General features: G+C 48.6%; 1 protein-coding gene across 9 annotated transcripts in view; it reads left to right on the top strand.

The window, feature by feature from the left end:
- MARK2 (microtubule affinity regulating kinase 2) overlaps positions 1 to 23,854 on the top strand; it is a 385,864-nt gene that overhangs the window by 246,556 nt on the left and 115,454 nt on the right. For all 9 annotated transcript variants that reach the window (XM_063944914.1, XM_063944911.1, XM_063944916.1 and 6 more), the window contains 2 exons: positions 6,707 to 6,763; positions 18,839 to 19,075. In XM_063944914.1, the coding sequence (XP_063800984.1) occupies positions 6,707 to 6,763; positions 18,839 to 19,075 (294 nt within the window). The remainder of the gene's footprint in view (positions 1 to 6,706; positions 6,764 to 18,838; positions 19,076 to 23,854) is intronic.

Here is a 23,854-nt window from a genome sequence, read left to right on the forward strand (position 1 = left end):
TTTGTTGGTGACCACTTTTGAATTCTTGTCGTATATCTTAGTCTTTTTACATCATTTTTTTTTTCATAAGGACAGTGGTGTCCTTGTTCTCTCTACCAATGAGTTTGGGATTTCACATTTAATACAGCTGTGTTTTTTACATTCTTTCTATGTCTCAGTGATGTGAAGGAGTCAGCGTTGCACAAGCTGGAAATAGTGCAGTGTTTGGCATGGTTCCTATGTTCTAGGACCACATGGTTCCATTCATCTAAATTCCTTTATGCTCTCCAAAGAGAGGACAGGCTGCTCAGCCCAGTCTACTTTAGTGAACACTATTAGGAGCATAGTACCTTTGCAGAACATTGCACACATGTTTTGCAAAGACCAAAGTGGCCATTTGGTACTCTTTTTACATATTTTCAGTAAGTTCTTTATTGTACATGGCAGTATCCTGTGGGACATAATTTCTTTGTAAATCCCTCCAACCAATTCTGGGTGTTGGGAACCCCCATTATATATGTGGCTCCCTTTTCTTTGAAGCAGGATGCAAACAGATGAACCCTCCCAAGAATGCCTTTGTGTGTTACTCTCATAGTTTTGGCCTGTCTAGTGGTAAACGGAGGCTGACAGTAGCTTTGTGAGAATATAGCAAAAGGGGAGATTGTTTGCTCATACCCTGCCCTCTAGTGTGTAGCACAACCACTTGGTATCTGTGCACAATAGCTGCTTCAAAAAAGTATTTTATAATTTCTAGTACAGTTAAAAAATCAAGTGTCTTCGCAAACTGTACCATAACCCGTGGCATCCAGCGTAATGCTGGTTTCATGTCAGCTGCAAAACACCATAGTTTCTCTAACGTCCTAAGTGGATGCTGGGGACTCCGTCAGGACCATGGGGAATAGCGGCTCCGCAGGAGACAGGGCACAAAAAGTAAAAGCTTTTGGACCTAGGTGGTGTGCACTGGCTCCTCCCCCTATGACCCTCCTCCAAGCCTCAGTTAGATCTTTGTGCCCGGCCGAGAAGGTTGCAATCTAGGTGGCTCTCCTGAGCTGCTTAGAAGTAAAAGTATACTTAGGTTTTTTTATTTTCAGTGAGTCCTGCTGGCAACAGGCTCACTGCAGCGTGGGACTAAGGGGAGAAGAAGCGAACTCACCTGCGTGCAGAGTGGATTGGGCTTCTTGGCTACTGGACATTAGCTCCAGAGGGACGATCACAGGCCCAGCCATAGATGGGTCCCGGAGCCGCGCCGCCGGCCCCCTTACAGATGCTGAAGCAAGAAGAGGTCCATAAATCGGCGGCAGAAGACTTTCCTGTCTTCATAAGGTAGCGCACAGCACTGCAGCTGTGCGCCATTGCTCTCAGCACACTTCGGTCACTGAGGGTGCAGGGCGCTGGGGGGGGGGCGCCCTGGGAAGCAATGAATTTACCTTATTTGGCAAAAAAATACATCACATATAGCTCCTGGGCTATATGGATGTATTTAACCCCTGCCAGTTTTCCAGAAAAAAGCGGGAGAAGAGCCCGCCGAGAAGGGGGCGGGGCCTATCTCCTCAGCACACAGCGCCATTTTTCCCACACAGCTCCGCTGGTAGGAAGGCTCCCAGAATCTCCCCTGCATCCTGCACTACAGCAACAGGGTAAAAAAGAGAGGGGGGCACTTATTTGGCAAAATAACAGATATAAGCAGCTATAAGGGATAGACACTTATTGTAAGGTTGTCCCTATACATATATAGCGCTCTGGTGTGTGCTGGCAAACTCTCCCTCTGTCTCCCCAAGGGGCTAAGTGGGGTCCTGTCCTCTATCAGAGCATTCCCTGTGTGTGTGCTGGGTGTCGGTACGTGTGTGTCGACATGTATGAGGAGGAAAATGATGTGGAGGCGGAGCAATTGCCTATAATGGTGATGTCACCCCCTAGGGAGTCGACACCTGAATGGATGGCCGTAATTAAGGAATTACGTGACAGTGTCGGCACGTTACAAAAAACTGTTGACGACATGAGACAGCCGGCAGCTCAGTTAGTGCCTGTCCAGGCGTCTCAAACACCGTCAGGGGCTATAAAACGCCCGTTACCTCAGTGGGTCGACACGGACCCAGACACAGCCACCGACTCCAGTGTCAACGGTGAAGAAACAAACGTATTTTCCAGTAGGGCCACACGTTACATGATCACGGCAATGAAGGAGGTTTTGCACATCTCTGATACTGCAAGTACCACGAAAAGGGGTATTATGTGGGGTGTGAAAAAACTACCCGTAGTTTTTCCTGAATCAGAGGAATTGAATGAAGTGTGTGATGAAGCGTGGGTTACCCCCGACAAAAAACTGCTAATTTCTAAAAAATTATTGGCACTATATCCCTTCCCACCAGAGGTTAGGGCTCGTTGGGAAACACCCCCTAGGGTAGATAAGGCGCTCACACGCTTATCAAAACAAGTGGCGTTACCGTCTCCAGAAACGGCCGCCCTTAAGGAGCCAGCAGATAGGAGGCTGGAAAATATCCTTAAAAGTATATACACACATACTGGTGTTATACTGCGACCAGCAATCGCCTCAGCCTGGATGTGCAGTGCTGGGGTGGCGTGGTCGGACTCCCTGACTGAGAATATTGATACCCTGGATAAGGACAGTATTTTATTGACTATTGAGCAATTAAAAGATGCATTTTTATATATGCGAGATGCACAGAGAGATATTTGCACTCTGGCATCAAGAGTAAGTGCGCTGTCCATTTCTGCCAGAAGAGGGTTATGGACGCGACAGTGGTCAGGTGATGCGGATTCAAAACGGCACATGGAGGTATTGCCGTATAAAGGGGAGGAGTTATTTGGGGTCGGTCTATCAGACCTGGTAACCACGGCAACGGCTGGGAAATCCACATTTTTACCTCAAGTCACCTCTCAACAGAAAGAGACACCGTCTTTTCAGCATCAGTCCTTTCGTTCCCATAAAGGCAAGCGGACAAAAGGACAGTCATATCTGCCCCGGGGTAGAGGAAGGGGAAAAAGACTGCAGCAGACAGCTTCTTCCTAAGAACAGAAGCCCTCTTCCGCTTCTGCCAAGTCCTCAGCATGACGCTGGGTCCTTACAAGCAGACTCGGGTACGGTGGGAGGTCGTCTCAGAAATTTCAGCGCGCAGTGGGCTCACTCGCAAGTGAACCCCTGGATCCTGCAAGTAGTATCTCAGGGGTACAAATTGGAATTCGAGACGTCTCCCCCTCGCCGGTTCCTGAAGTCTGCTTTACCAATAGCTCCCTCCGACAGGGAGGCGGTATTGGGAGCCATTCACAAGCTGTACTCCCAACAGGTGATAATAAAAGTACCCCTCCTACAACAAGGGAAGGGATATTACTCCACACTGTTTGTGGTACCGAAACCAGACAGTTCGGTGAGACCGATTTTAAATCTAAAATCTTTGAACACTTATATCAAAAGGTTCAAATTCAAGATGGAATCACTCAGAGCAGTGATAGCGAACCTGGAAGAAGGGGACTATATGGTGTCTCTGGACATCAAGGATGCCTATCTCCATGTCCCGATTTGCCCTTCTCACCAAGGGTATCTCAGGTTCGTAATACAGAACTGTCATTATCAGTTTCAGACGCTGCCGTTTGGATTGTCCACGGCACCCCGGGTCTTTACCAAGGTAATGGCCGAAATGATGATTCTTCTTCAAAGAAAAGGCGTATTAATTATCCCTTACTTGGACGATCTCCTAATAAGGGCAAGGTCCAGAGAACAGTTAGAAGTCGGAGTAGCACTATCTCAAGAAGTACTACAACAGCACGGGTGGATTTTAAATATTCCAAAATCGCAGCTGATTCCGACGACACGTCTGCTGTTCCTAGGGATGATTCTGGACACAGTCCAGAAAAAGGTGTTTCTCCCGGAGGAGAAAGCCAGGGAGTTATCCGAGCTAGTCAGGAACCTCCTAAAACCAGGAAAGGTGTCAGTGCATCAATGCACAAGGGTCCTGGGAAAAATGGTGGCTTCTTACGAAGCGATTCCATTCGGCAGATTCCACGCAAGAATTTTTCAGTGGGATCTGCTGGACAAATGGTCCGGATCGCATCTTCAGATGCATCAGAAAATAACCCTGTCTCCAAGGACAAGGGTATCTCTTCTGTGGTGGTTGCAGAGTGCTCATCTCCTAGAGGGCCGCAGATTCGGCATTCAGGACTGGATCCTGGTGACCACGGATGCCAGCCTGAGAGGCTGGGGAGCAGTCACACAAGGAAGAAACTTCCAGGGAGTGTGGTCAAGCCTGGAGACTTCACTTCACATAAATATACTGGAACTAAGGGCAATTTACAATGCTCTAAGCCTAGCAAAGCCTCTGCTTCAGGGTCAGCCGGTGTTGATCCAGTCGGACAACATCACAGCAGTCGCCCACGTAAACAGGCAGGGCGGCACAAGAAGCAGGAGGGCAATGACAGAAGCTGCAAGGATTCTGCAATGGGCGGAAAATCATGTGATAGCACTGTCAGCAGTGTTCATTCCGGGAGTGGACAACTGGGAAGCAGACTTCCTCAGCAGACACGACCTACACCCGGGAGAGTGGGGACTTCATCCGGAAGTCTTCCTCATGATTGTGAACCGTTGGGAAAAACCAAAGGTGGACATGATGGCGTCACGCCTCAACGAAAAACTAGACAGGTATTGCGCCAGGTCAAGAGACCCGCAGGCAATAGCTGTGGACGCTCTGGTAACACCTTGTGTGTTCCAGTCGGTGTATGTGTTCCCTCCTCTGCCTCTCTTACCCAAGGTACTGAGAATTATAAGACGGAGAGGAGTAAGAACTATACTAGTGGCTCCGGATTGGCCAAGAAGGACTTGGTACCCGGAACTTCACGAGATGCTCACAGAGGACCCGTGGCCTCTGCCGCTAAGAAGAGACCTGCTTCAGCAGGGACCCTGTCTGTTCCAAGACTTACCGCGGCTGCGTTTGACGGCATGGCGGTTGAACGCCGGATTCTGAAGATAAAAGGCATTCCAGATGAAGTTATTCCTACCCTGATTAAAGCTAGGAAGGATGTAACCGCACAGCATTATCACCGTATTTGGCGAAAATATGTTGCGTGGTGCGAGACCAAGAAGGCCCCGACAGAGGAATTTCAACTAGGTCGTTTCCTGCATTTCCTGCAAACAGGACTGTCCATGGGCCTAAAGTTAGGGTCCATTAAGGTTCAAATTTCGGCCTTGTCGATTTTCTTTCAGAGAGAATTGGCTTCATTTCCTGAAGTTCAGACTTTTGTAAAAGGGGTACTGCATATACAGCCTCCCTTTGTGCCCCCATTGGCACCTTGGGATCTCAATGTAGTTTTGGGATTCCTAAAATCACATTGGTTTGAGCCACTTGCCACGGTGGAATTAAAATATCTCACATGGAAAGTGGTAATGTTGTTGGCCCTGGCTTCTGCCAGGCGAGTATCTGAATTGGCGGCTTTATCCTATAAAAGCCCTTACCTGATATTTCATTCGGATAGGGCGGAATTGAGGACTCGTCCTCAATTTCTTCCTAAGGTGGTTTCAGCGTTTCACCTAAACCAACCTATTGTGGTGCCTGCGGCTACTAGGGACTTGGAGGACTCCAAGTTGCTGGACGTAGTCAGGGCCCTGAAAATATATGTTTCCAGGACGGCTGGAGTCAGGAAATCTGACTCGCTGTTTATCCTGTATGCACCCAACAAGCTGGGTGCTCCTGCTTCTAAGCAGACTATTGCGCGTTGGATTTGTAGTACAATTCAGCTTGCACATTCTGTGGCAGGCCTGCCACAGCCAAAATCTGTAAAAGCCCATTCCACAAGGAAAGTGGGCTCATCTTGGGCGGCTGCCCGACGGGTCTCGGCTTTACAACTTTGCCGAGCAGCTACTTGGTCAGGGGCAAACACGTTTGCTAAATTCTACAAATTTGATACCCTGGCTGAGGAGGACCTGGAGTTCTCTCATTCGGTGCTGCAGAGTCATCCGCACTCTCCCGCCCGTTTGGGAGCTTTGGTATAATCCCCATGGTCCTGACGGAGTCCCCAGCATCCACTTAGGACGTTAGAGAAAATAAGATTTTACTCACCGATAAATCTATTTCTCGTAGTCCGTAGTGGATGCTGGGCGCCCATCCCAAGTGCGGAGTGTCTGCAATACTTGTACATAGTTATTGTTAACAAAATCGGGTTTTTGTTGTAGTGAGCCATCTTTTCAGAGGCTCCTCTGTTATCATACTGTTAACTGGGTTCAGATCACAAGTTGTACGGTGTGATTGGTGTGGCTGGTATGAGTCTTACCCGGGATTCAAAATCCTTCCTTATTGTGTACGCTCGTCCGGGCACAGTATCCTAACTGAGGCTTGGAGGAGGGTCATAGGGGGAGGAGCCAGTGCACACCACCTAGGTCCAAAAGCTTTTACTTTTTGTGCCCTGTCTCCTGCGGAGCCGCTATTCCCCATGGTCCTGACGGAGTCCCCAGCATCCACTACGGACTACGAGAAATAGATTTATCGGTGAGTAAAATCTTATTTTTTGTAACAATAAAAGTGAACCGCATAGTTGTTAATAGGTATGGAAATTCCTCTTTTGAATGCTATGTATTTTAGCTGCAAGACACTAGTGTTTTAGTATATAGTGTAATACTAGGCTTTCTTTTGCCCCTGTTATCAATGCACATTTGTTGATGTGATGGTTTGCCATCCTTTTTGCCCTGTAAGTGGTTTATAATGAATTACTTTCTTTTTAGATTGTTTCTGCCGTTCAGTATTGTCATCAGAAGCTTATAGTACACAGGGATCTGAAGGTAAGCAATGCAGTGAATTACATTAAATAGTATTTTGAAAGTCTGTGAAATCAGAGATCAGGCTTGCTTCAATAGACAGGTACTACAGTGAGCTTGAGAAACAGCTTCTATCTATAAATGAAAAATGGATCATGGGCAAATTCTTAAGGACACAGCTAGTTAGTGTGTGAAAATGCCGGGTGGGCAGAGTCAGAATGCTGCAGCATTTCATTTAGATTGAAACTGGGATAGATTGGTGAAGGGAATGCCCTGCTGTTAGTCAAGGATGGAGTAGTTTGGTAACGTCTTGGGTAAGAAAATTCTGTCAGTGTATTTAAGATGGAGGTATAGTTATGACTGGGAGATAGTGTGGATGTGAGTGTTAAAGCAGAGGGCGATGTCAAGTGTGAGACCAAGGCAGTATGTATGCTTGAGAATCTGAGTAAATTGTGTTATGGATAGTGAGGGGGTAAGACCCTAACTATTGGTTGGCCAGGATGGCACTTGCTGGGCAAGGGAGGACACTGCCTGGCTCATCAAAATTTAACTCCTGGTGGGCCCTCGATACTCAACGTGCGGAGTAATGTTATAACATGACATGTCTGAGATTTAATTAGTCAAGTCCTACACTTTATCAAGTGCACCTTGACCCCTAGATATGGTACTGAAGGATTTGGGGGTAAGTGGCACACCTGGAAGGAGGGATGTTGATGATCTCTGTTGTAAACATGTTGAGACATCCATTTTAAGATTACCGATACAGTCAGTGCCAGATTAAGGTCCTCATGGGCCTGGAGCTGAAGTTTATGATGGGCCTATTGTGAGTCGCTGCAGGGGGTGTGACCAGTACTGGTGGGTGTGGCTAGCACTATGAATTGCATAGCTACCCACCTAGCTTAAACCACCTCATTCTCCCTCCCCTCTGTCTCATGGAGCATTCACACCACAAGTGAGCCTTTAATAAAGAATGTGATTAGGACCCTGCTACCATCTCACTCCCTATATACTACTCAATCCCTGCTTCCTTTGCTCACCCCTCATGGTCTCTATCCCTTGCTCAACTCCTGGTCCTCTCACTCCCTGTGGGTGTTGTATGTTAGATAGAATAGACTTAGGTCGATGGTGTCTAGGTCAACCACTATTGGTCGACAGTAAGTAGGTCGACATGGTTTCTAGGTCGACAGGGACTCTAAATCGACATGGACTAGGTAGACATAAAAAAAGGTTGACATGAGTTTAAGAAAAACTATTTTTTTTGGTGTTTTCTTCTTAGAGTGACCGGGAACCCCAATTAGTGCACAGTGTTCGCTCGCCATGCTTCGGGCACGGTTACCATTCCCAATTGTAGTCCACGTGGATCGTAAAGTATGAAAAAGTTCCAAAAATTATTATTATTTCTCTGACGTCCTAGTGGATGCTGGGGACTCCGTAAGGACCATGGGGAATAGCGGCTCCGCAGGAGACTGGGCACAAAAGTAAAGCTTTAGAACTACCTGGTGTGCACTGGCTCCTCCCCCTATGACCCTCCTCCAAGCCTCAGTTAGATTTTTGTGCCCGAACGAGAAGGGTGCACACTAGGTGGCTCTCCTGAGCTGCTTAGTGAACAGTTTAGTTTTAGGTTTTTTATGTTCAGTGAGACCTGCTGGCAACAGGCTCACTGCATCGAGGGACTAAGGGGAGAAGAAGCGAACTCACCTGCGTGCAGAGTGGATTGGGCTTCTTAGGCTACTGGACATTTGCTCCAGAGGGACCGATCACAGGCCCAGCCATGGATAGGTCCCAGAGCCGCGCCGCCGGCCCCCTTACAGAGCCAGAAGACAGAAGAGGTCCGGAAAATCGGCGGCAGAAGACGTCCTGTCTTCAACAAGGTAGCGCACAGCACTGCAGCTGTGCGCCATTGCTCTCAGCACACTTCACACTCCGGTCACTGAGGGTGCAGGGCGCTGGGGGGGGGGCGCCCTGAGACGCAATAAAAACACCTTGGATGGCAAAAAATGCATCACATATAGCTATGCTATATGGATGAATTTAACCCCTGCCAGAATACACAGAAAAACGGGAGATGAGGCTGCCGAGAAGGGGGCGGAGCCTATCTCCTCAGCACACTGGCGCCATTTTCCCTCACAGCTCCGTTGGAGGGAAGCTCCCTGGCTCTCCCCTGCAGTCACTACACTACAGAAAGGGTTAAAAAAGAGAGGGGGGCACTAATTACGCGCAGTATTAAAAATACAGCAGCTATAAGGGGAAAAACACTTATATAAGGTTATCCCTGTGTATATATATATAGCGCTCTGGTGTGTGCTGGCAAACTCTCCCTCTGTCTCCCCAAAGGGCTAGTGGGGTCCTGTCCTCTATCAGAGCATTCCCTGTGTGTGTGCTGTGTGTCGGTACGTTTGTGTCGACATGTATGAGGAGAAAAATGATGTGGAGACGGAGCAGATTGCCTGTAATAGTGATGTCACCCCCTAGGGGGTCGACACCTGAGTGGATGAACTGTTGGAAGGAATTACGTGACAGTGTCAGCTCTGTATAAAAGACAGTGGTTGACATGAGACAGCCGGCTACTCAGCTTGTGCCTGTCCAGACGTCTCATAGGCCGTCAGGGGCTCTAAAGCGCCCGTTACCTCAGATGGCAGATATAGACGCCGACACGGATACTGACTCCAGTGTCGACGGTGAAGAGACAAATGTGACTTCCAGTAGGGCCACACGTTACATGATTGAGGCAATGAAAAATGTTTTACACATTTCTGATAATACGAGTACCACCAAAAAGGGGTATTATGTTCGGTGAGGAAAAACTACCTGTAGTTTTCCTGAATCTGAGAATTTAAATGAGGTGTGTGATGATGCGTGGGTTTCCCCCGATAACAACTGATAATTTCTAAAATGTTAATGGCATTATATCCTTTCCCGCCAGAGGTTAGGGTGCGTTGGGAAACACCCCCTAGGGTGGATAAAGCGCTCACACGCTTGTAAGAACAAGGGCTCTACCCTCTCCTGAGATGGCCGCCCTTAAGGATCCTGCTGATAGAAAGCAGGAGGGTATCCTAAAATGTATTTACACACATACTGGTGTTATACTGCGACCAGCAATCGCCTCAGCCTGGATGTGCAGTGCTGGGTTGGCGTGGTCGGATTCCCTGACTGAAAATATTGATACCCTAGATAGGGACAGTATATTATTGTCTATAGAGCATTTAAAAGATGCATTTCTATATATGCGTGATGCACAGCGGAATATTTGCCGACTGGCATCAAGTCTAAGTGCGTTGTCCATTTCTGCCAGTAGAGGGTTATGGACACGACAGTGGTCAGGTGATGCGGATTCCAAACGGCATTTGGAAGTATTGCCTTATTAAGGGGAGGAGTTATTTGGGGTCGGTCTTTCAGACCTGGTGGCCACGGCAACAGCTGGGAAATCCACGTTTGTACCCCAGGTCGCCTCTCAACATAAGAAGACGCCGTATTATCAGGCGCAGTCTTTTCGTGGGCAAGCGGGCAAAAGGTTCCTCATTTCTGCCCCGTGACAGAGGGAGAGGAAAAAGGCTGCAGAAATCAGCCAGTTCCCAGAAATAGAAGCCCTCTCCCGCCTCTGCCAAGCCCTCAGTATGACGCTGGGGCTTTACAAGCAGAATCAGGCACGGTGGGGGCCCGTCTCAATGAATTTCAGCGCGCAGTGGGCTCACTCGCAAGTAGACCCCTGGATCCTTCAGGTGATATCTCAGGGGTACAAATTGGAATTCGAGACGTCTCCCCCTCGCCGTTTCCTAAAGTCGGCTTTACCGATGTCTCCTTCTGACAGGGAGGCAGTTTTGGAAGCCATTCACAAGCTGTATTCCCAGCAGGTGATAATCAAGGTACCCCTCCTGCAACAGGGAACGGGGTATTATTCCACACTGTTGTGGTACCGAAGCCGGACGGCTCGGTGAGACCGATTCTAAATCTAAAATCTTGAACACTTACATACGGAGGTTCAAATTCAAGATTGAGTCACTCAGAGCAGTGATTGCGAACCTGGAAGAAGGGGACTACATGATGTCTCGGGACATCAAGGATGCTTACCTTCATGTCCCAATTTACCCTTCTCACCAAGGGTACCTCAGGTTTATGGTACAGAACTGTCACTATCAGTTTCAGACGCTGCCGTATGGATGGTCCACGGCACCCTGGGTCTTTACCAAGGTAATGGCCGAAATGATGATATTCCTTCGAAGGAAGGGAATTTTAGTTATCCCTTACTTGGACGATTCCCTGATAAGGGTAAGATCCAGGGAACAGTTGGAGGTCGGTGTAGCACTATCTCAGGTAGTGTTGCGGCAGCACGATTGGATTCTCAATATTCAAAAATCGCAGCTGATTCCGACGACTCGTCTTCTGTTCCTAGGGATGATCCTGGACACAGTCCAGAAAAAGGTGTTTCTCCCGGAGGAGAAAGTCAGGGAGTTTTCCGAGCTAGTCGGGAACCTCCTATAACCGAGCCAAGTCTCAGTACATCAATGAAATGGTTCTGAGAAAAATGGTGGCTTCCTACGAAGCAATCCCATTCGGCAGATTCCACGCAAGAACTTTCCAGTGGGACCTGCTGGACAAATGGTCCGGGTCGCATCTTCAGATGCATCAGCGGATAACCCTGTCACCAAGCACAAGGGTGTCTCTCCTGTGGTGGTTGCAGAGTGCTTATCTTCTAGAAGGCCGCACATTCAGGACTGGGTCCTGGTGACCACGGATGCCAGCCTGCGAGGCTGGGGAGCAGTCACACAGAGAAGGAATTTCCAGAGCTTATGGTCAAGCCTGGAGACATCACTTCACATAAATATCCTGAAGCTAAGGACCATTTACAATGCTCTAAGCTCAGCAAGACCTCTGCTTCAAGGTCACCCGGAGTTGATCCATTCGGACAACATCACGGCAGTCACCCACGTAAACAGACAGGGTGACACAAGAAGCAGGAGGGCAATGGCAGAAGCTGCAAGGTTTCTTCGCTGGGCGGAAAATCACAGAAGTCTTCCACATGTTTATAAAACTCGACAAGTATTGCGCCAGGTCAAGGGACCCTCAGGCAATAGCTGTAGACGCTCTGGTAACACAGTGGGTGTACCAGTCAGTGTATGTGTTCCCTCCTCTGCTTCTCATACCCAAGGTACTGAGAATTATAAGATGGAGAGGAGTAAGCACTATATTCGTGGCTCCGGATTGGCCAAGAAGGACTTGGTAACCGGAACTTCAAGAGATGCTCACGGAGAATCCGTGGCCTCTACCTCTAAGAAGGGACCTGCTCCAGCAAGGACCCTGTCTGTTCCAAGACTTACCGCGGCTGCGTTTGACGGCATGGCGGTTGAACGCCGGATCCTGAAGGAGAAAGGCATTCCGGATGAAGTCTTTCCTATCCTGATCAAAGCCAGGAAAGATATAACCGCAAAACATTATCACCGCATTTGGCGAAAATATGTTGCGTGGTGCGAGGCCAGTAAGGCCCCGACGGAGGAATTTTCAACTAGGTCGATTCCTACATTTCCTGCAAACAGGAGTGTCTATGGGCCTGAAATGGGGGTCCATTAAGGTTCAAATTTCGGCCCTGTCAATTTTCTTCCAAAAAGAACTAGCTTCAGTCCCTGAAGTTCAGACGTTTGTGAAAGGGGTACTGTATATACAGCCTCCTTTTGTGCCTCCAGTGGCACCTTGGGATCTAAATGTAGTTTTTGGGTTCCAAAAGTCACATTGGTTTGAACCACTTAAATATGTGGAGTTAAAATATCTCACATGGAAAGTGGTCATGCTGTTGGCCCTGGCCTGGGCCAGGTGCGTGTCAGAATTGGCGGCTTTATCCTGTAAAAGCCCTCATCTGATTTTCCATTCGGACAGGGCGGAATTGAGGACTTGTCCTCAGTTTCTCCCTAAGGTGGTTTTCAGCGTTTCACCTGAATCAACCTATTGTGGTGCCTGCGGCTACTAGGGACTTGGAGGACTCCAAGTTGCTAGACGTTGTCAGAGCCCTGGAAATATAGGTTTCCAGGACGGCTGGAGTCAGAAAATCTGACTCGTTGTTTATTCTGTATGCACCCAACAAGCTGGGTGCTCCTGCTTCTAAGCAGACTATTGCTCGTTGGATTTGTAGTACAATTCAGCTTGCACATTCTGTGGCAGGCCTGCCACAGCCAAAATCTGTAAAAGCCCATTCCACAAGGAAGGTGGGCTCATCTTGGGCGGCTGCCCGAGGGGTCTCGGCTTTACAACTTTGCCGAGCAGCTACTTGGTCAGGAGCAAATACGTTTGTAAAATTCTACAAATTTGATACCCTGGCTGAGGAGGACCTGGAGTTCTCTCATTTGGTGCTGCAGAGTCATCCGCACTCTCCCGCCCGTTTTGGAGCTTTGGTATAATCCCCATGGTCCTTATGGAGTCCCCAGCATCCACTAGGACGTCAGAGAAAATAAGAATTTACTTACCGATAATTCTATTTCTCGTAGTCCGTAGTGGATGCTGGGCGCCCATCCCAAGTGCGGATTGTCTGCAATACTGGTACATAGTTATTTTTACCAAAAAATCGGGTTATTGCTGTAGTGAGCCATCTTTTCTAGAGGCTCCTCTGTTATCATGCTGTTAACTGGGTTTAGATCACAAGTTATATGGTGTGATTGGTGTGGCTGGTATGAGTCTTACCCGGGATTCAAAAATCCTTCCTTTATTGTGTACGCTCGTCCGGGCACAGTATCCTAACTGAGGCTTGGAGGAGGGTCATAGTGGGAGGAGCCAGTGCACACCAGGTAGTCCTAAAGCTTTTACTTTTGTGCCCAGTCTCCTGCGGAGCCGCTATTCCCCATGGTCCTTACGGAGTCCCCAGCATCCACTACGGACTACGAGAAATAGAATTATCGGTAAGTAAATTCTTATTTTTTTTTTAAAACCTCATGTCGACCTAGAGTCCCTGTCGACCTACTTGCTGTCGACCTAGACAGTGTCGACCTAAGTCTTGTCGACCTACAGACCGGATCCCCTCCCGGCTATCCTCGCACCCTCTGCATTACTAACTACGTTCTTGTATAACTCAGCCCTGCACCTCTCTCTTTCCATCCCTTGTTCAACCCAGTCCTCCTACTCCCTGCTGCCCTTCTTACTCACCTCATGCATTACTCACCACATTTCCTTAGCCTCTGCACCTCTCGCTCTCTCCATCCCCTGCTCAACCCATGGTGCTTTCACTCTCTGCTTATCTCTCACCCCCTGCGTTATTCACTCCCTGCTTCCCACTCTGAGCCCCTGCTCTGGACACACACACACACACACACACACACACACACACACACACACACCATTATTTTCCTCTCTCCCCATCTGGTTGCTGCCTTCGGGCGCAACACTACCTATTTCCTTTCATTTCATGTGCTGACACTGACATTCTCCCCTCCAGAGCCCCGCATCCGGAATACAGAGAAGGAGGTGGGCCAAGGGGCAGATGAGAGAGCCAGAGGCTTGCACTGCACTCTCCGACTGGACAGATAGTGGCAATCAGTCCTCCACTGCCCTGCTGTGTATTCTTCTCTCACAAATAGAGCACCGTGGCGTCCCTCAGTATATCACCAGCCTCAGGACCCTGCCTGACAGCTCCAAGCCGCTCAGCAGGCTCCATAGACTCAGATACCCTGTGCGGAGCAGAAGACAAGAGGATGTTGGGAGGCTGGAAAGCACACTCTCAATGGTCTCCTCCATTTCCTCTGAAACATGATTGATAGGACAGTGCTGCTGATTGGTCAGATCGCAGCCTGAGGGACCCATACCGTCACACACCGCCCCACTTTGTCACACACCCATAACAATACCAGCACCTGCATGCCGCATCCTCACTTTCTCGGCGGTCGGCATGCCGACCAACAGGGACTACTCTCAGTCATCACTCCTTGCTTACGTTTCCTACTTAGTCGGTGCCCTCATGGCAGAGGGGAAGATAGTACATTCAAAGGTGCGGCACTCAGACATAGAAAACGGCAAATGGAGAATAGCTTACGTAGATCTAAGTTATTTGGCTCCATTTGCAGGTTTTTTAAGTCTGAGAGCTGCACCTTTGAATGTAATGTGTATGTGTATGTATATATATATATATATATATATATATATATATATACACACAAACATATACACACACACACACACACACACACACACACACACACACACACACACTGTATATAGAAAAAACTCCAGTGGTGGAAATAAACGGCACTCCAGAGGTTTGAATTAATGAATCATGCTGGTGTATATTTTAACAATTTGCAGCGTACGCTCCTTTTTTCAAGAAACACCAGAACAAAAAAATATATACTATATATTATAAAAAAGGGTCCCTCCAAACAAGTAGATGAGCACACGGCACTGCAGGGCTTGTAGAGATAATGCTTTACTTCAACATTTCGGAGTGTAAAATCCCATCGTCAGGAAACAGCATAAATGTATCAGTTACATGTTTGGAGGGACCCTTTGGTTGCACATTTCTACAAGGACACGCAGGCCTATTTACTCTTTGCGTATTCTGTGGTTGAGGTCATGGCAGGTGGACCTAAACTTCAAAAAGACCTTGGAGGTACTCCGCTTTAATGGGGACATTTTGTTTGGGGAAGACCGTAATAAAATTGTGTTTGAGTTAGCAGCTGCTAAGACTGCTTTTCTCCCAAATACTAAACCTTCTGCACCGAAGGCAAAAGGTACCACTTTTCGTTCCTTTTCGGCCTCCAGGGAAAGAAAAAAGTCAGGCATACCCAAGACCGTGTCGTGCTCCCAAAACCACAAACCCCAAGGCTACACAATCCTGGGCGGCCCGTCAGCCTGCTTCTAAACAAGACAAGCCTGCCGCATGACTGGGCGGGCCTCTCCCTGAGGGACCCCAGGGTGGGAGGCCAACTTCTGCAGTTCACCCAGGTCTGGTTAAAGACCACTTCAGACGCATGGGTGTGGGTAGTTGTCTCTCACGGGTACGCAGTCTCATTCAGGAGACGTCCCCCTCGCCAGTTTTGCACCACAGTAATCCTTTTCGGATCCGTTAAAGGCGCAAGCTCTGCAAATGGTTTCAGAATTCAGCAGTAGAAGTGCCGGTACCTCTGTCCCACAGAGGCTACTACTCGAACCTGTTTCTAGTTCCGAAACCCAATGGGCTTTCCGTCCTATACTCAACCTCAAATACCTGAATAAGTTTGAGAGGGTGTCCAAGTTCCGTATGGAAACACTGCGCTCAGTTGTACTGGCTATGGATCCCGGAGACTATATGATATCCCTGGATATACAGGATGCATACCTGCATATACCTATTGCCATGTTGCATCAGCAGTATCTGCGGTTTGCTATTAGCGACTTCCACTATCCGTTCCAGGCTCTGCCATTTGGGCTGGTTACGGCTCCTCGGATCTTCACTAAGGTCAGGGCCGTCGCCAGGGAGTCAGGATCCTGCCGTATCTGGACGACTTGCTGATTCTGGCAAACTCTCACAATGTCCTCCTCAGTCATCTGCAACTGACGGTAAGCTTCCTACAAGCCCACGGGTGGCTCATCAATTGGAAGAAGTCTTCGCTGGTCCCAGCTCAGAGCATGGTGCACCTGGGGGCACTCATGGACTCACACAGTCAGCGACTGTTTCTGTCTCCAGAAAAAGTCCAGAAGCTTCAGGACAGGGTAAGATGCTTCCTTTGTCAGCCCACAGTGTCGATACACTCTGTGATGCAAGTACTTGGCCTGAAGGTGTCTGTATTCGACATGGTAGAGTATGTTTAATTTCATTCCCGCCCTCTGCAGAGGTTAGTTCTTTCCAAGTGGGACGGCCTTCCTCATCGGATCAGATCTCACATGATCACTTTGACGCCGGAGGTTCGTCTGTCGCTGACCTGGTGGCTACAGGACCAGCAATTGAGCAGGGGCCGTCCTTTCTGGATCCCCGACTGTGTCCTGCTGACAACGGACGCCAGTCTGAAGTTATGGGGTGCGGTGTTGGAGCAACACTATTCAGGGTTGAAGGACCAAGGAGGAATCACTGCTCCCAATAAACATTCTGGAGTTGTGGGCAGTGTTCAAGGCATTGACCCTCGCCCTGCCTCTGGTACAGATCAGACCGGTTCAAGTACAGTCATACCATCAAGGCGGCACTCGAAGCCGCATGGCTATGATGATAGTGTCAAAAATCCTTCGTTGGGCAGAACACCATCTGCCAGCAATATCGGCAGTGTTCATTCTGGGCTTCCCAAATTGGAAAGCGGACTTACTCAGTCGCCAGGATGTTGAAAGCCCACAAATCGGCATCTGCCTGGATTTATTACAGGGTCTGGAATTCTTACTTCACCTGGTGTGCTGATAAGAATTATGATGCATACAGAGTCAGAACTTCCAGAATTCTGGCTTTCCTGTAACGCGGCCTGGATTTAGGCCTCCGTCAAGGTTCATATATCTGCCTTGTTGGTTTGGTTTCAAAGAAAAATTGCATCTATACCTGACGTTCATACATTCACTCAGGGTATCTTAAGGATTCAGCCTCCCTATGTCCCTCCTGTGGCTCCATGGGATCTGTCTGTTGTCCTGAATGCCCTGCAAGAGTCTCCATTTGAACCTCTTGAGTCGGTGGACCTTAAATGGCTCACAGCTAAGGTTTTGTTTTTACTGGCTATTGCCTCTGCTAGAAGGGTGTCGGACTTGGGTGCTTTGTCCTGTCATCCACACTTTCTGATATTTCATTGTGGCTTTGCAGTTCTTAGAACTCGCCCAGGTTATTTACCTAAGGTGGGGTCATCTTTTCACCTTAACCAAAAGATTGTGGTACCGGCCTTTATTTCTTCTGATTTGTCCTCCAAAGAGCAGTCTTTGGATGTAGTAAGAGCTCTCTGTATATATGTGGAGAGGACTGCCTCTATCAGGAGGGTCAGATTCCCTTTTTGTCTTGTTTGGTTTTCACAAACATGGCTGGCCTGCGAATAAGCAAACCTTGGCCAGATGGATTAGAATGGTGATTGCACAAGCTTATGCACAGGCTGGAGACTCAGCTCCTGCTGCTATTAAAGCCCCTTGTACTCTGTCTGTTGGACCTTCTTGGGCGGCCCGCCGTGGCGCGTCCGCCAAACATTTGTGCAAGGCGGCTATGTGGTCCTCAGTGAACACTTTCATTAGGTTCTATGCCTTTGATACTTCCACCTCCCAGGATGCTTCTTTTGGATGCCGAGTTCTCATACCAGCTAAGGCGCGTCCCCTCCCTTGAGGAACTGCTTTATGACATCCCCAATGTTTTCCTGTGGAAACCAGTGTATCCTGCTGCAGAATAGGAGAGTTATGGTAGACTTACCATGGTTAACTCTCTTTCTGCGAGGTTCATTGGTTTCCACAGGGCGTCTGCCCTGACGCACCAAGCCTCTATGGGTTTGTATGGTATTAGCCTCCTGTTGTGAGAATGTGGTTATATGCCTTCTCTCTTGCCTGCTCCTGCATTTGACTGGTTAACGAAACTGAGCTCCAGTGCCTGGAGCCTGGGTTTATAGCGGAGGCCCCAATGCATCCTGGGACAGCCTAAAGCTTTAGCCTGTTGGTGCCTCTAAATCAAGATCCACTCTACACCCCGGTGTTTCCATGTGGAACCCTTTGTACCTCGCAGAAAGAGAGTTAACCATGGTAAGTCTACCATAACACTCCTTTTTTGTGTCCTAGAATCTGTTAATAGAGTAGGCAGTCTCTGCAGCTATGATATGTGGTCCAGATGCCAACATTTGGGCTACAGAAGCCAAACATATGGCAACGGCAGTCACAGTTGAGCTGTGAGAGCCAAGCATAGATGGCAACTGCAATGACAGTGAAACAACCAGACACAAATTGTATATTAGCTTTATCTGTGACCATGATAATAACTTATCAGATATTGTGCACAAATCACTTGCATATTTGGCAGGGAATCTCCGTGCCCGTCATGCTCTTTAATAAAAGTTTTGGCGTACTGTTTAGAGAAGAGTGTTATATCGTTTATAATAAAAACTATCTGATTGAGAAAAGTAATATGGATTAACTGCTTTTAAAATATGCTGCTAATGTTTCAGGTAGTTATGGGGCTTCCTTATTCTACTCATGTCTTTCCCTTAGGCTGAGAACCTGCTGCTAGACTCTGATATGAACATAAAGATTGCTGACTTTGGCTTTAGCAACCAATTCACTTTTGGGAACAAGCTGGATACGTTCTGTGGGAGCCCGCCTTATGCAGCCCCTGAGCTCTTCCAGGGAAAGAAGTATGATGGGCCTGAGGTGGATGTTTGGAGCCTTGGAGTTATCCTTTATACATTAGTCAGTGGTTCTTTACCTTTTGACGGGCAGAACCTAAAGGTACGTGAATTTCTAGTACACATATTGAATTATTTTATTCTGTCAAGTGAGCAGAAATTTGTGTGGAGATTTGCCAAATCTGATGTCAAGCAGGATTGCTACATTTGTGAGTGCTCCTGAAAACAGGCTGAGCATTAATGGGGGGCCCTAATGCCTAGCTTGTTTCCCTTTTATTCTGAGACAGGTAAACTGTAAACTGCACAAACCAAGTAAGGAGAACGTGTGATTGGGCGGCCTTGGGGATGTTTTCTTCCTATGTAATACATCATGAATTTTACCAAACCTAAAAAGGCTATTCTGTAGTAGGTGATCTGAGCGGAGCTACTGTGGTTATAAAATAAAACATTCTGTTTCTCTAACGTCCTAGTGGATGCTGGGGACTCCGTAAGGACCATGGGGAATAGACGGGCTCCGCAGGAGACATGGGCACTTTAAGAAAGAATTTAGATTCTGGTGTGCTCTGGCTCCTCCCTCTATGTCCCTCCTCCAGACCTCAGTTTGAGACTGTGCCCGGACGAGCTGGGTGCTGTTCAGTGAGCTCTCCTGAGCTTGCTGTGAGAAAGTATTTTGTTAGGTTTTTTATTTTCAGGGAGCTCTGCTGGCAACAGACTCCCTGCATCGTGGGACTGAGGGGAGAGAAGCAGCCCTACTCTCTGAAGCTAGGTCCTGCTTCTTAGGCTACTGGACACCATTAGCTCCAGAGGGATCGTACGCAGGATCTCACCCTCGCCGTCCGTTTCCGGAGCCGCGCTGCCGTCCCCCTTGCAGAGCCGGAAGACAGAAGCCGGGTGAGTATGAGAAGCAAGAAGACTTCGAAATCGGCGGCAGAAGACTCCGTTCTTCACTGAGGTAATGCACAGCACTGCAGCTGTGCGCCATTGCTCCCACACACCCCACATACTCCGGTCACTGTATGGGCGCAGGGGGGGGGGGCGCCCTGGGCAGCATATGGACCTCTTTTGGCGAAAGTACACATATATACAGTTGGGCACTGTATATATGTATGAGCCCCCGCCAAGAAAATGCATATTTGAGCGGGACAGAAGCCCGCCGTCGAGGGGGCGGGGCTTCTCCCTCAGCACTCACCAGCGCCATTGTTTCTCCACAGCTCCGCTGAGAAGAAGCTCCCCAGGCTCTCCCCTGCAGATTCACGGTAGAAGAGGGTAAAAAGAGAGGGGGGCACATAATTTAGGCGCAAAAACACAATATACAGCAGCTACTGGGTTAACATTAAGTTACTGTGTTATTCCTGGGTGATAGCGCTGGGGTGTGTGCTGGCATACTCTCTCTCTGTCTCTCCAAAGGGCCTTGTGGGGGAACTGTCTTCGAAAAGGGCATTCCCTGTGTGTGTGGTGTGTCGGTACGCTTGTGTCGACATGTCTGATGAGGAAGGCTATGTGGAAGCAGAGCGGGAGCAAATGTATGTGGTGTCTCTGCCGATGGCACAGACACCTGATTGGATGGATATGTGGAAGGTTTTAAATGATAGTGTGAATTCCTTACATAAAAGGTTAGAAAAAGCTGAAACCTTAGGACAGTCAGGGTCCCTGCCCATGCCTGATCCTATTTTGCAGAGGCCGTCAGGGTCTCAGAAGCGCCCACTATCCCAAATTGTTGACACAGATACCGACATGGATTCTGACTCCAGTGTCGATTACGATGATGCAAAGTTACAGCCAAAATTGGCTAAATCCATCCGTTATAGGATTATAGCAATTAAGGATGTGTTGCACATCACAGAGGAAACCCCAGTCCATGACGGGAGGGTTCATATGTATGGGGAAAAGAAGCCACAGGTAACCTTTCCCCCCTCACATGAGCTAAATGAGTTATGTGAAAAGGCTTGGGAATCTCCAGATAAAAAACTGCAGATTTCCAAAAGGATTCTTATGGCGTATCCTTTCCCGCCAACGGACAGGTTACGCTGGGAATCCTCCCCTAGGGTGGACAAGGCCTTAACACGCTTGTCCAAGAAGGTAGCCCTGCCGTCACAGGATACGGCTACCCTCAAAGATGCTGCTGATAGAAAACAGCAGGGTACCCTGAAGTCCATTTATACACATTCAGGTACCTTACTGAGGCCGGCAATCGCGTCGGCCTGGGTGTGTAGTGCTGTAGCAGCATGGACGGATACCCTATCTGAGGAACTTGATACCTTAGGCAAGGATACTATTTTAATGACCCTGGGGCATATTAAGGACGCTGTCCTATATATGAGAGATGCTCAAAGAGACATTAGTCTGCTGGGTTCTAGAATAAATACTATGTCGATTTCTGCCAGAAAAGTCCTGTGGACTCGGCAATGGACAGGTGATGCCGACTCAAAAAGGCATATGGAGGTTTTACCTTACAAGGGTGAGGAATTGTTTGGGGAGGGTCTCTCGGACCTGGTCTCCACAGCTACTGCTGGAAAGTCAAATTTTTTGCCATATATTTCCTTACAGCCTAAGAAAGCACCGTATTATCAAATGCAGTCCTTTCGATCTCAGAAAAACAAGAAAGTTCGAGGTGCGTCCTTTCTTGCCAGAGGCAGGGGCAGAGGAAAGAAGCTGCACAACACAGCTAGTTCCCAAGAACAAAAGTCCTCCCCGGCCTCTACAAAATCCACCGCATTACGCTGGGGCTCCACAGGGGCTGGAGCTAGGCCCGGTGGGGGCGCGTCTTCGAAATTTCGGCCACAAGTGGGTTCACTCCCAGTTGGATCCCTGGGCAATAGAGATTGTGTCTCAGGGATACAAGCTGGAATTCGAAGAGATGCCCCCTCACCGATACCTCAAATCGGCCCTGCCAGCTTCCCCCCCAGGAGAGGGAATTAGTGTTAACTGCAATTCAAAAATTGTATCTTCAACAGGTGGTGGTCAAGGTTCCCCTCCTTCAACAGGGAAGGGGTTATTATTCGACCATGTTCGTAGTCCCGAAACCAAACGGTTCGGTCAGACCCATATTGAATTTAAAATCCCTGAACATGTACCTGAAAAGGTTCCGGTTCAAGATGGAATCGCTGAGAGCGGTTATCGCAAGCCTGGAAGGGGGGGGTTTTATGGTGTCTCTAGACATAAAGGATGCATACCTTCATGTCCCCATTTATCCGCCTCATCAGGCGTACCTCAGATTTGTGGTACAGGATTGTCATTACCAATTTCAGACGTTGCCGTTTGGTCTCTCCACGGCACCGAGAATATTTACCAAGGTAATGACGGAAATGATGGTACTCCTGCGAAAGCAAGGGGTCACAATTATCCCATACTTGGACGATCTCCTCATAAAAGCGAAATCAAGAGAGCAGTTGCTAATCAGTGTAGCACTTTCTCTGGAAGTGTTACGGCAACACGGCTGGATCCTAAATATTCCAAAGTCGCAGTTTGTCCCTACGACTCGTCTGCCTTTCCTGGGCATGATCCTAGACACAGACCAGAAAAGGGTTTATCTCCCAATAGAGAAAGCTCAGGAACTCATGACTCTGGTCAGGAACCTATTAAAACCGAAACAGGTGTCTGGGCATCACTGCACTCGAGTCCTGGGAAAGATGGTGGCATCATACGAGGCCATTCCCTTCGGCAGGTTCCATGCAAGGACTTTCCAATGGGACCTACTGGACGAGTGGTCCGGGTCACATCTACAGATGCATCGGTTAATCACCCTATCCCCCAGGGCCAGGGTGTCACTCCTGTGCTGGCTGCAGAGCGCTCACCTTCTCGAGGGCCGCAGATTCGGCATTCAGGACTGGGTCCTGGTGACCACGGACGCAAGCCTCCGAGGTTGGGGTGCAGTCACACAGGGAAGATATTTCCAAGGTCTGTGGTCAAGTCAAGAGACTTGCCTTCACATCAACATCCTGGAACTAAGGGCCATATACAATGCCCTACGTCAAGCGGAGACCCTGCTTCGCGACCAACCGATTCTGATTCAGTCAGACAACATCACCGCAGTGGCTCATGTAAACCGCCAAGGCGGCACAAGGAGCAGAGTGGCGATGGCGGAAGCCACCAGAATTCTTCGCTGGGCGGAGAATCACGTAAGCGCACTGTCAGCAGTGTTCATCCCGGGAGTGGACAACTGGGAAGCAGACTTCCTCAGCAGACACGACCTCCACCCGGGAGAGTGGGGACTTCATCAGGAAGTCTTCGCACAGATTACAAGTCGGTGGGAATTGCCACAGGTGGACATGATGGCATCCCGCCTCAACAAAAAGCTACAGAAGTATTGCGCCAGGTCAAGAGACCCTCAGGCGATAGCTGTGGACGCCCTGGTGACACCGTGGGTGTTCCAGTCGGTCTATGTATTTCCTCCTCTTCCTCTCATACCCAAGGTGCTTAGGATAATAAGAAAAAGAGGAGTGAGAACAATACTCATTGTTCCAGATTGGCCACGAAGGACTTGGTATCCAGATCTGCAAGAAATGCTCACAGAGGACCCGTGGCCTCTTCCTCTAAGACAGGACTTGTTGCAACAGGGGCCCTGTCTGTTCCAAGACTTACCGCGGCTGCGTTTGACGGCATGGCGGTTGAACGCCGGATCCTAGCAGAGAAAGGCATTCCGGATGAGGTCATTCCTACACTGATAAAGGCTGGGGAGGACGTGACAGCTCAACATTATCACCGTATATGGCGAAAATATGTTGCTTGGTGTGAGGCCAGGAATGCTCCTACAGAGGAATTCCAGCTGGGCCCTTTCCTTCACTTCCTACAGTCCGGAGTGAATTTGGGCCTAAAATTGGGTTTCATTAAGGTCCAGATTTCGGCCCTATTCATTTTCTTTCAAAAGAGTTGGCTTCTCTAC

Source organism: Pseudophryne corroboree, chromosome 11, assembly GCF_028390025.1.
Source record: "Pseudophryne corroboree isolate aPseCor3 chromosome 11, aPseCor3.hap2, whole genome shotgun sequence".
NCBI classification, from domain to species: domain Eukaryota; kingdom Metazoa; phylum Chordata; class Amphibia; order Anura; family Myobatrachidae; genus Pseudophryne; species Pseudophryne corroboree.